Source organism: Elephas maximus, chromosome 1 (assembly GCF_024166365.1).
Source record: "Elephas maximus indicus isolate mEleMax1 chromosome 1, mEleMax1 primary haplotype, whole genome shotgun sequence".
Lineage (NCBI taxonomy): Eukaryota > Metazoa > Chordata > Mammalia > Proboscidea > Elephantidae > Elephas > Elephas maximus.
In genome coordinates, this window is record NC_064819.1 from 17541017 (window position 1) to 17553815 (window position 12799).

The 12799-nt window shown below is 59.1% G+C and overlaps 1 protein-coding gene across 14 annotated transcripts in view; it reads right to left on the reverse strand.

Moving 5' to 3' along the window:
- Nucleotides 1-298: 298 nt before the first annotated feature.
- Nucleotides 299-12799, reverse strand: part of TNK2 (tyrosine kinase non receptor 2) — a 28792-nt gene continuing 16291 nt past the window's right edge. For 2 of the 14 annotated variants that reach the window (XM_049879339.1, XM_049879319.1), the window contains exons 10-16: nt 8561-8755; nt 5844-5935; nt 5140-5262; nt 3119-4467; nt 2927-3022; nt 2642-2769; nt 299-1040 (exon numbers count right to left, since the gene is read on the reverse strand). In XM_049879339.1, coding sequence (XP_049735296.1) covers nt 1034-1040; nt 2642-2769; nt 2927-3022; nt 3119-4467; nt 5140-5262; nt 5844-5935; nt 8561-8755 — 1990 coding nt within the window. In that variant the 3' untranslated portion in view covers nt 299-1033. Of the gene's footprint in view, nt 1041-2637; nt 2770-2926; nt 3023-3118; nt 4468-5139; nt 5263-5843; nt 5936-8560; nt 8756-12799 lie in introns of those variants that run through there. The other 12 variants (XM_049879408.1, XM_049879358.1, XM_049879425.1 and 9 more) reach the window with 8 other exon arrangements.

A 12799-nucleotide genomic window follows, 5' to 3' on the forward strand; every position in this document is an offset into this window, starting at 1 on the left:
TCCCATAAAGATCACAGGCTAGAACACCCTATGGGGCAGTTCTACTCTGTCACACGGGGTCACTAGGCGTCGGAATTGACTCAAAGGCAAAGGGTTTGGTTTTTTTGGTTTTCTGGAACAGAGGCCCCATAAGGCCTCCCAGATCTGTACTTCCCCCCTCTGCCTCCAGGTGGCGCTAATGGCCTGCTGCCCTGGACAGGCGGTGACTTGGAGAGCTTTGCAAAGGGCCTCAAGCTGCTCCCAAAGGGGCAAAGAAACAGGCTGGTACAAAGAAGTAACATAAAATAGAAACTAACTTTATTTCTCTGGAAGAAGCAGGTGTCAATAGCTGAGGCGGCAACTTTGGCGACAGGCTGGTGGAGAAACACCGAATCGCACAAGGGTAAGAGCTGGGGTCAGAGAAGAAGCACTGGTATCCCTCCAGGGCAGCTGCCCCCCTTGGTCTCTCTCCAACCCCGGGGCCCTGGGCCCTGGTCCCTGCCAGAGCACAGACTGGCACCTTTGCTTTCTGAGCCACCTCGGGCTATTTCCAGGCACAAAATACAAGACCAGACAACATAACATGTCCATGGCCAGGCCATGATCCACAGGCCATCTGACACCCTAACTGCCCGCCAGGGATGCCCTGGCAGAGGGTCCTGCCCTGCTCCTTTCTGTGTATCCAGCATGGCCTCCCTTCCCCGGCAGGCCTGGCTTCCCTTCAGTCTGGTCCCCTGGGCAGGGCCTAGGGGCACCACTCCAGCCAGAGTCACGGACGGGACCCACAGGCTGGTCAGCAAGCAGGGCCCACTGAGCAGCACCCAGAGCCCCTTCCCACGCCGTGGCTGGCCACCAAGGGCTCCACAGAAGTGCGTGAGGACAGTGCTTGATGACGGAGGACGGGCAAGGCGGGGCCCAGCCTCCTGCTGCCTTGGCCTCGCTCTGCTCCCTGTGGCAGCAGGTCCTCCAGGCCTGGGCAGGGGCACCGCCCCACCCTTTTCGCATGGATGGCCTCCAGTGATTCCTTCAGGCAAGACTCTCTGGCTCTCCAGTCTCAGCGCCTAAAGGACGGAAAACAGCCAAAAAGTCCCTCCATCAACTGAGGCCGACACAGATTATAGAATATCCAGGGTGGGCACTACAGGGCCACAAAGGATTCAGTGCCTCCTGGTGCCAGGCAAATTGGTTGAAAACTGGTAGCACTAGGCAATAATTTCATTAAGCTGTGAATAAACTAGGAGCCCTGGTGGCCCTGTGATTAAAGTGCTTGGCCGGTAACCAACAAGTCATCAGTTCGAACCCATGAGCCGCTCCTCAGGAAAAGATGTGGCAGTCTGTTTCCGCAAAGGCTTACAACCTTGAAAACCCTGTGGGCAGTTCTACTCTGTCCTACAGGGTCACTATGAGTTGGAATCGACTCGATGAGAATGGGTTTGGTTTGTCTGGGTAGGAATAAACTAGAGACAGCAGTACTTTTGTGTGTTAAGAGGATCCAAGGGCGACAGGTACAATGAAGCCTAAGCTTTTTTTTAATGCAAATTAGTTAAGAACAGCCTGGAGAGCCTAACGTTTAGTGGTTGTGTGCTGTGTGCCAGACACTTGGTGTGTCGAGCGACAGACACATCTATCACTGGCCCCTCTGAGCACTTCTACGAGGTAGGCACTATTCAGACACCACTTACAGAGGAGGAACCTGAGCTACCTAGATGAGGAAACATGCCCAAGGTCACACTCAGTGAGCAGCACCGGCTAGAGGCTGCTGGGCTCCACAGCTGTCGTTCCCCAACCCCACACCCTACTAGCAACTTACCCTGTCTGACCATGGTTCACCACTTCTGACGTGATCAAGTCTTCCCATACGTATTTATAAACACTATTTTATATATTTGGAAACCTCGGTGGCACACTGATTAAGAGCTATGGCTGCTAACCAAAAGGTCAGCAGTTCAATCCACCAGGCGCTCCTTGGAAATTTTATGGGGCAGTTCTACCATGTTCTGTAGGGTTGCTGTGAGTCAGAATCGACTCGACGGCAACAGCTCTGGTTTTATTTATATGTTATTGTATGCTACTTATAAATACAGATTTTAAAACGTCTTTCAGAAAGGACGTAATGAATTTCTTTGGGTGAACTGGACATTCCTTTAAAAAGGCATTAAAAAAACCCAGTGCCATCGAGTTGATTCTGACTCATAGCGACCCTATAGGACATTAGAATTTTAAATTACACTTTAAACAGAAATATGCCATAAAGAAGTTAGAAATATTTGTTAAAACTGAGTTTTCACTGCTGCTCCTTGGAGTCTCCTCGGGGCACTATGGGAAGAGCCAGGGAAGCGGCCCCCTTTCAGCCAGAGGAGCTCCAACTCTCTTATTCGTGAATTCATTTTAACCAAGTGGCTAAAAACTTTGAAACCTACTGTTCTGAATAAATTTGTTTAGAAGAAACTGTTTTCAACCCGAACTGTCTGCTTCCCAACATCTATGCCCTTCCTCCCTCCCACCAGCTGGGAAGCCCTGGGCCCCTGGCCTCTCCTGGCCTGCTGGGCACCGAGACTTCTCCCAGTGTGGGGTGCTCGGAATACAGCCCTTCTGGGACCTGCAGGTGGGGCAGGGTGTGGGGCCCGCTCACTCGTGGTGGGCAGGGTGTGGGGCCACTCACTTGTGGTGGGCAGGGCCACAGGAGCCCAGGAGGTGGCAGCCGGCTTGTTCCAGGTTCCAGTCGAACATCTCCAGCACTTTGTGGCACTCACCCCGCGGCCGCAGACCCAGACCAAAGAGCTGCTCCACCTGAGGGGCAGAGGACGGCGCCATGGGGCACACCGGGGCCAAGGGGCACCAGACTAGGGTGGGGCAGAGAGCCAGAGCCAGGGGATGGGGGTGATGGCAGCAGCAGAGCCAGCCTTCAGGGTCCCTGGAAGCCAGAGCAGGCAGGAGGTAGTAGTACCTTCAGATACTGGGCAGCCCTCTGCACACTCCAGCCGTGGCTCTGCAGGGCAGCCTGGCACTCCTCTGTGGTCACCCCATGCACCATGGCCTGCAGCTGGGCACACCCACCCCAGTCAGCACCGCCTGGGCCCGTTCCTCTGGGTCCCTTGGGCCCTGCCCCTCTTTGCCTGCAGCCAGGCCCAGCACTCACCATCTGGACCTTGTCTGCAGGCCGTCCAGCCTCCGACCCGTCCCCAGGGCAGCCCCTCTGCAGTAGCCGAGCAGCAGCCCGCAGGGATGGCGGCCGAACCCCCGGGTTGCTGTTGTTGGTGGAGAAGTTGGCCTTGGGGTCTGGGGCGGCCTGAGGCATCGGTCGAACGGTGGCAGTGGGGGCGGCAGGGGCCGGGGTGCTGGGTGGGGGCAGCAGCAGGGGCACAGGCAGGGGGGCTGGCTCTTCAGGACTCTGGGCCTCTCGCAGAAAGCGCTGGTAGCGTTCCAGGTAGGAGGGACGCTCAGGAAGCAGGTAGTAGTGGGTATTGCTGACCTTCTTGCCGTCACGGACGATCGGCAGGATGCAGGGGCCAGCCCGAGGCCCAGGTGCCTGTATCACCTGGGGTGTGGCATACTTGGGGTCGGAGGCAAAGCTCTGGGTGGTGGGCATGGCCTTCCCAGGTGAGCTGGAGAGCCGGAGTGACAGCGGGGAGCTGCCAGGTGGAACCAGGGGGCTGGGGGTCCTTGAGCCTTGTGGTGACAGGGGCTCCCGAGGGGGGACCCGGGGAGGAGAGGCAGATTCGGGCCACCGCCCCATCTCCTCCTCGCCTGATGGGACCGGAGACAGTTCCCCACGTGGGCGGGTGGGCCGTGGGGGGATGGGTACCCGGGGGGGCACCTGGGGCTTGTCGTCACCCAGCGGGCTGGGTGAGGGGGCCAGCGAGCCGGCCGGGGCCTGCAGCTGCCGCATACACTCCTGCTGCAGCGCCTGGAAGATCTCAGCAGTCTGGGCGGAGTTGGGCGACTTGCCCTCACCCTGGGGTGGGAGGAACAGGTTGTCCTCCAGGGGCATGAGCAGCCGCGCCTGCTCCGGCACAAAGGCATAATTGGTCTCGCCTTGGCTGGGCCCAGCAGGGCCGCCAGTGCCCACCAGAGTGCTGTTGATGGAGCAGACCTCAAAGTCATCCTCGTCTTGGGCCACATCATCGTAGACGGGTGGCGGAGGCAGCGGGCGGGCGTCCCAATCCACCACAGGTGTGGGGTGCAGGGGCCGGGGCAGTGCCCGTGTGGGGCTCTGGGGCGGGGTCTTGTCCAGCAAGGAGCAGGCGTCCATGGCCAGCTGTGCCAGGGAGGGTGTACAGGGCCGTGGGGCCGGGGCCACAGGCTCCTCGCCAAAGTCGATGAGTGTGACCTCACCCCCACTGCTGCGGCCTGCCTTGGTGCCCGGCACCCGGGCTGAGGGCTTCGCTAGCCACAGCCCTCGGGGCAGGCCTGGCTTCCGCAGGCCCAGCCTCTTGAAGTCGCTGGACAGGAGGTCTTGGTCCTCACTCACTGGGTCGTAGGTTGGTTCTGTGATGGAAGGGAAGACCCCAACAGGGAGGCCATATCAGGCAGGGGGGCAAGGGAGTGGGGAGGTCCAGTGTGGGGAACATAGCCAAGTATCTCCCACCAACTCCCCAGCCCAGTTCCCCCGGATGCCAGCTCTCACTGGCTAAGGTTCTCAGTGTACACCAACCCCATTCACACAGGAGGCAGAACCTGCTCTGGGCGCTGTCTGCACTGACCTGGGCAGGGGAGTCCCTGCCTCCACCTTGCTTGGCTGGAGCAGGAACACTGCACCCTCACCTGTCTTAAGGTTCCTTTCATCAACACAAAACTCCAAGTACCCCCTCCCTGGGCCCTGGTTAGTGACCCCTGCCTCCCCCGCCACCGCACACACCATTAGTGCTGGCATGGGGCTGTGGACCATCCCCCAGCAACCCGGGAGACAGGAGCATCCTTGGGGAGGGCAGCGCTCCTGACCAGCCACCATGAAGCCCAGACACAGCCTCTGCAGGCCCCCAAGGCAGTGCAGCGAGCCAGGCACCGCCAGAACGCAGGTGAGGTGGGCGCTGGGACTTGCTGCAGAAGCCCAGGCTTTGTAGGGTGGGTGGGGGGAGACAGGCCTGCTGGGCCAGGTCAGCAGCACAAGCTCAGAGCACACACCCGCTCCCCTCCCGCCCAGCCGCCAGGGCTCTGTACCTTCCAGGAGGAGAAGCGGAACGAGAGGAGAGAGGGGGCGGGGGCAGGGGCCAAGACATCCAGAGCAGCCCCACTTACTCTGAGTGAAGATGGCAGGCTGAGGTGGGCGAGGTGGAGGCTCCCCTGCAAGAAAGGCCATGCAGAGAGGACAGGAGAGTGACAGAGGGCGGGGAGGGAAGACAAAGCCGGACAAGAGGCAAGGGCAGAGTTTGGAGGGGGGAGAAAGAGAGAGAGAGAGCAGTGAATAGCAAGTGAATGAACAAACCCAACAGCAATGGTAGGCAATGGGCGGGCAGGATGGGGCAAACTGTTCCGGAGTGGCAGGCACAGGATCCGGGAGGAGGGATGAGGCTCCCCGCACGATGAGGCCCGGGGGGTGGTTTTGGCTCCGGAGAGGAAAGCAGGATTAGGGGAGGTGAGGAAAGCCAGGGTCTGAGCACGGCGGGTGCAGGCGAGGACGAGGGCGGAGGAGAGCTGAGGCGGCAGGGCTGACGCAGGACCGGCGACGATGCCCACCTCGGCGGATACAGCTGCTGCTGGTCTTCCACCCCACGTCAAGCAGGAGCCAGGGACACAGCTGTCCCCTGCTGCCTAGACCCACTGTCCCAGAGCCAGACCAACCGGCTCAGGGTGGCCTGAGAAGACTGTGCCCTTCCGGGGCAGCTGGTGAACGGGGGACCCCAGGGAGTCAGGACGGTTCTTACTTTTCACCCTTCCTAGGTGCTGGGTGGGTTGGGAGGTGCTCAGTTCCACACTCAGCAGGTCAGGAGGGTCCATGGGGTTTCCCAGATACAGCCTGAGGGGAGAGAACCAGGTCAGAGTGCAGGGAAGTGGTGGAGGTGACAGTAGGGAAGCCTGTCCCTGGGGTCAGGCAGTAAAGGGAATCCTGAGTGTGTCCTGGGATCACCCCCAAAGCCCCTCATCTTTGGGAAACTGAGTGGCAGACTGGGGTCTGAGCACAGGCTTCCAGCCCCCAATCTGCATCCCTTCTGCTGACCTAGGGTACGTGCAGGGGAAGGCACCAAGGAGTGAAGCAGGGAAAGAACACCCAACGCCAGGCTGCCAAGCTAGGACTGCGGGGGCACCAAAAACATCCCACAGGGAAAGGCGGGCCCTCCACACATCCACAGCACCCATCAGAGGGTGGGGGAGGCTGGTCCAGATACATACTCCAGGCACCTGCCAGCACTTGCTCTGTCCTCCCTTGCCTGGCCCCCCCAGAGGGCCTGGGCCAGAGGCAGCAGGCTAGTTGCCCTCTGGTCATGGTGGGCAGGAGGAGGGATAGGGGCAGGGCTGGGGGCAGAGGCAGCTTCCTCCCCACCCGCCCTGCTCCTGAATCACCCTCAACCCCTGCCCCACTGCCGGTATCTGGGACTTAGTCACTGGGGCTGATTAAAGCCTGGAGGAATGGGGCTGGGCTGGCCCCCGCACACCAGGAGTGGGGCAGAGGGCACTGGCGCCTCCTACTGGAGGGTATCTGCACTCCCACCCCAACTCTCCAAGGCCCTCGCCTCCCTCACCTGCTTCTTGTGAGGCAAGAGAGATACGCCTCCCCTTCCCAGAGCTCAGCTTCTTGGTGGGTGGGGGCATGGAGGGTGAAGGCTCTACTTGACCAAAATTCTCGGGGCAGAATTGGGGGTCCAGAGAGGTCAGCAGGAGAAACGGTGCAGAGGTCAGAGACCTGGACTCCCCTGGGCTAGCAGCAGGGCATGGAGGCCTGGTATGTGGAGCTGCAAGGTGGCACCCTGGGGCGGGGCCTGCAGGAAGTGACTAACTCCTCTCCTCTGGATCCTCTGAGAACACAGGTGGCCCGATGATCTCAGCCTTTTTTTTAAATAAGGCTGCAGCCCCTCCCAGGTACAAAGCCAAGTGGGGTGGCCAGGCTGGCACCTAACACGCTCCCTACTGGGCATTCTTGCTCACAGGGGCCCCTGGCTCTGGAAACACAGCTCCCTCCCACCTGAGCCTGACCCAGAGGCTCACCTCTGCAGACTCTAGTGCTGTCAGCAGGGGACTTCAGGGGAAATGATAAGGAAAGAAAGCCCCGCCACCTCCCACCCCTAGCCCTAGCCCCAGCACCAGCTTTGACCACCAGCACCCAACCTGGGGCCCTCCTGCCTGGCACCTATACCCACCAACATCCCATTCTGCCATCATCCCCCATTCTAGAACGTGGGCTTCAGAAACAGAAGGATGCTAAGAGATGAGGGAAGAAATGAGAGCCGAGTGTGGGGCTGGGGGACCATGGCTAGGCTGGGAACCTGCAAGGAGGTCAGGGTGACAAAGAGAGAGAGAGAGAGAGCCAGAGAGCGAGCGAGAACAGGGCAGCTCTGCTTATTCACTTTCCACAGATGCCTACAGACCACCGTTCCAGGGCAGAAATACCGATTCCACCCGGGAGGTCACTCTAGCCTGCCAGGGTTTCCTTCTCCTCCTCCTCCTCCCAGCCCATATGAGTTCCAGCACGTGGAACCCGCCCCCCGCCCCCCAATCTGACAGTGCTGAAGCAGGGAGAGTGCTGAGAGGCATACAATTACAGAGAAAACAACAGATAAATACACAAGTGTAGGAAGAAGGGAGAAAACACCTGAACATGCCCCTGTTCACAGGTCAACTGCTGTACAGGAGTTGAAACCCCAGGGCAGCCAAGTGTGCTATCCGTGCCTCTGGGCCGACAGAACAGTCAGGAGAGGGAAGGGTGGCTGACGAGATGGAGACTCATGTGTGTCATGGCCAAAGGTCAGCACCCAAACCAGCTTGGGCCAGGTGGGAGTGTGACGGTGTCCAGGGCACCCAGTGCATCTTCCACAGGTGAATGCCAACGCCCCAGCTTCCAAGGTCCCCGCCCCAATCATGGGCAGAGGGCCTCATATTGGCCAAAAGCCTGGCAATAGGCAGAATGAAGGCTAGGAGCTTCAAAGGAAGGGCTCATGCTCCCCTCTGTGGACAGGCTGCTGGGGGCTACAGATGTAAACCCCTCTTGGCACACCGGCCTCAGGAACATGGACTTGGGAAGAGCCCTCTGGAGCCAGTTCAGTGGGAAAGCTTCTCTAACAAACCCCAGCACTTGTGCGGTGCTTTCTAATCTGCAGAGTACATTCACAACGCTTCTCTTATAGGATTCTCACAAGCCATTTTACAGATGAAAAAACTAAGCTTCAGGAGTTCAGAGATTTGCTCAAACTTCTGAACAGAAGGATTCAGGCCAAGCATCCTGACTGTCCACTGAGCTGTCTCTGTTACACAGCTTCCCAAGAATTAGGTGAGGAATTGGGGGGAAGACAGGCCAGGGTAGGGGGCTGGGGAGAAGGAGGAGGGGTGAAGAGACACAGACAGAGCCCGGGTGTGGGGTGAGGGGCTGCTAAGCCTGAGAGCCCCAGGTGGAGAAATCAGGCGGCGGCCCTGCCTGGTAGGTACTCACTCATCAATCTTGTCTGGGAAGCCCCAGCAGTGGCGAGGGTCACTGTCGCCATGCCCCGTGTGGATGAAGCTATTCTGCAGCGGCTGGCTGATGTCCTGGGCTGACAGGCCTGCCACGGAGGTCACCACGTTGCGAGGGAAGGGCCCCACACACAGTGTCCGCGTGTTCTGTCCGCGCCACCAATAATTCTCGGCCCTGCCCAACAAAGAAGACAGTGAACGCCAGGGTGAGGGGGACAACCCCAGGAGCGGGACCCTTTTCACACCAAGTATCTGACCACCTGGCGGAAGAGGAGTGGAGGGCTAAGGGCATAGGGCCAGGGCTGTGGGCCATCAGCCCGCCTCCTTCCCAGCGGCCGCCAACACTGAGGGAGAGCTCTGACCTGCCACTCCCCCCAGAGTGCCCGCTGTGTGCCAAAAGCCTGCAGTAGCCAGGGGGGTCAGACAGTTACTCCTACAGTTCACAAATAAGCAAACAGGTTCAAACATGACAGGACCTGCCTACAGTTATCAGAAAGATCACAGCAGACCCAGGATTTGAACCCAGACCCAGGTGTTCAGATGGCAGGGCCAGCTCCCTTCTCACAGTCACACCTTGCCTCCTTCCTCCCCAGCCCAGGCCTGGCCCCTGGCCTCCTCTGGTCCCCCAATTTCACACTCCAGCCCAGCTCCTGGAGTTGTAAGAGATGCAGGAGTCCAAGGGAGCACCATGGGCCTTAGCACTGCTTTGGGACACAGCCCTCCAGCTGCTATCCACTTCCTGCATACAGGCCTTTAAATGTGGAAACATTCTGGGCAACCCCAGCCTCCCCTTCAACAGCTTAGGTATAGCCAGGGCTTTCTACACACCTCCTGGCAGGGCTTTGGGACCTTCACCACCCACCCGGCTCCTGAGAAGGTACTCCAAAAAAACAGCTGCCATTGCGTCTACTCTGACTCCTGGTGACCCCATGCATCTCAGAGTAGAACTGGGCTCCACGGGGTTTTCGATGGCTGCGTTTTCAGAAGTAGATCTCTAAACCTTTCTTCCAAGGTGTCTCTGGGTGGACCTGAACCTCCACTCCAAACTCGGTTAGTCACCAAGCTCACTGACTGCACCACCCAGGGACTCCAGAAGGGTTCCAGTCTGTCTTAAAACAGGGGTCCAGAAGACCAGTCCTCCCTGTGTGGCTGGACTGTGGAACCTAAGATCCACGCTCTGGCCTCAAACATGAAACCCCTGCTGGTGCCACCTAAGCCAGGGCCTGGGATGAGGTTGGGGGGGAGAGGTGGTGGGAAAGAACAGAACCCATCTGACCCCCTAGACACAGAAGCTGTGGGATGCCTGTGTCTCTGAGAGCGAGGGCAGAGGGGGACTAAGGCAGGAATGCACTCCTCTGACGTGCAGTCAGTCCCAGTTGGGAGGGGCTGGGGGAGGACAGGGAGGGAGGGAAGAAAGGAGGGAGGAGGTGATGCAGAGCACCCACAGCAGTACTTGCTAAGGGGACATGGCCCGCTATGACAGTGCGCCCTCCCCAGGGAACTGAGATGGGCTGGGGGAGGGCTGGGAGTCCAGACCCCTGTAAACACTGTGGCCTGGCCTGGCCCCACCCCCAGACACAGCAGGTCCGTGATTCCTACCCTGGCCTCAGGGCATGATGGGCAGGAAGGGAAGGAAAACCAGGGCAACACCCCTAGGATAGAGCCCATCTGAAAACTGCAGGCCCATTCCGAAGAGGAGAGAAAAGTCTCCCCACCGTGCACGCAGGGTCCACAGTGGTCGAGGACCCCATGAAAGCCATGGCAGAGGGTGGGGGGAAGCGCCTGGCTGTGGGATGTTTTCCATCACCCTGGTGGACTCAACCAGATGGACTTCATCTCCCGCCCAGACACCCACCCCCAGGGCCTCGACCATGGACCATGCTCTCCACAGCCCTTCAGAGGTGCTCATTAACTTGGGCGGAAATGCGGCTAAAGCGCAGATGCTGTGCAGAGTGGAATGGACTCTTGGCCAGGGCCAGGTCTGCCAGAGGTCACTCTCTCCGCCCCTTTCCTTTTGCCAGTGCAGCCAACTCCTCACACAGAGGCTACCTCCAAGAGCAAAAGGAACCCCAAACCCACTCTCCTGTACTACAGGCCTGGCAGTGGCAAGAGTCCCCCTGACTGCTGGGAGTCCCAACACCACTTTCTAAGAACATGCCTGCTTGTGCGGGGGGAGCGCCAGAGGGCACAGTATGTGTAAGTGAAAGAGACCCCATGGGAACTGTACCCCCAGAAGCAGCATTCTCCCGACACAGCTCAAGCCTAACTTCCAAGATGACCAGTGCTATATCTCACGGCCCACATGCCCCCCATGGGGCTGAGGTGCCAGCAAACCAGAGTACTGAGGCCAGCCCTTCCCACCTGCCTGCTCTGACCACACCCTCTCCCCCTCCACGACAGGCCTGGGTCTCCATGGCACCACCAGGCCCACCGTCCGGCAGTCAGGGAGGCAAAGACAGATGGGGAGCCCCTGGGGGAGTAAAAGATGGCACAGCACCTCCTTGCTGAAACTTCTATTTCCTGCTGCCCTTGGGCCTCCCCAGCAGTGCTCTGGGGCAGGTAAGGTGTGAAGCAGCATCTGTCAAATGGGAAACTGAGGCCTGGGCTGAGAGCTGTCTAAAGCTACCCCAGTTCTGTTGGGGGCCAGACTCTGGAAATCTCAGTACCTCGTCCCAGTCCTGGCCTGAGACAGAGCAGGAATGGTTGCACAAATGTTGTCTTAAAATTCTGCTCAAAATACTGTCCCCCACCCACCTCCCTCTTGGCATCCCAGGTGGCCTCTGGCCTCGAGGGACAACCCTGATCTCCCCCTCCCCGATATATACATAGACAGGAAGCAAAAGGCTACTGGGGCCAGGCCAGGCGAAGGGCCCTAGGTGCACTTTAAAATCCCTGCCCCCTTTACCAGTTCTGTTTTTGTGCTGCGAGCCAGGCCAGCATCCAAAGACCCCTAGGAAAGAGCAGTCATCCAGTTGCCCCTCAGAGGCTAGACAGAGCCCCACAAGCCCAGCTCACAGTAAGTCTGGGTGTCCTTTCTCTGCCCACCGCTGGTACCCTGAAAAGCACTGAGCCTATGGAATTGGTCAGAGCTGAGGCAAGGACTCTCCCAGACTTTGGTCCAGGAAACAGAAACACTAGACAGATTCAGCCAGAAGAAATCTGACGCTGAACAGAAGAACAGATAAGGAGAGAGCGGACAGCCAAGCTAAGAAGCAGAGAAACCCACACATACGAGCCCAGACCCAAAGAGACACACAGGAGCAGAGAGCCAGCCACCTGGAGACATGGAGAGTCAGTCAGCTAAACACAGAGATCCTCAGAGACCAGGAAGAAGGAGGCAGAGCCTCACTGGCTGTCATGCCTCCTGTCCCTCACCTCCCACCTCCTGAGCTGCTCCAGGGACCAAGGGCAGGTGCTGTGGTCTAAGTCGGGGCTGGTGGCCCTGTGAGCCCACACTGCCCGGAGGCAGTGGAGGAGCCACAAGCCGGGGCCAAGTGGAGCCTGTGACGGAAGGGCGGGGCCGGGTGCGCCCACAACCAGGATGGCCTCCCAGGAGGAGCCACTCCCCTGCCCACCCTCCCTTTGCCTGCCTCTGCTGTGGCAGTGACCCAGGGCGCCAGCTCGAGACACACGCCCCAGAAACACATCAAGTGCCTGAGTCAGCCCCCTGGGAACGCTGGGCCCTGGTACACAGGCTCCCACTGAGAGCAAAAGATGGCGGTGTGGAGGTAAAAGCCTGGGGGGCTGTGGGAGATGCCTACGCTGGGAACAGAAGAGGGGCCAGTCCAAGGCTCTCTGGTCAGGAAGGAGCAACCATGGTTGTAGGCCCAGACTCTGCCTTCACACCCCACCACGTACCTGGACCCTCACCTCTGGATCTTTCCATTTCCAGAATGCTCCCCTAAGTACCATGCCTATAGTCCCTTCCCTGGCCCCTCAGCTCCAAACCCACAGACAGGATTCCTCTCGGTTCTCCAGGCCACCCTTCCTTAGAAACTGTTGCTTTCTTCCATCACCACCAGCCCCTCAACCACAAGCCCACGTACTGTTGGCATGGTGCATCATTTTTGTTCCCAGACACTGGGCCCAAAGGGAAGAGGAGCCTGGCCAAGAACTGTTAGTACCACAGTGGGTGCAAGGGTGTCCCTTCACAACCAGCTGGGTCCCATGGGCCATGCTATCACCCTGACTCAGACCCACAGGCCTCTCCTCTCATCAA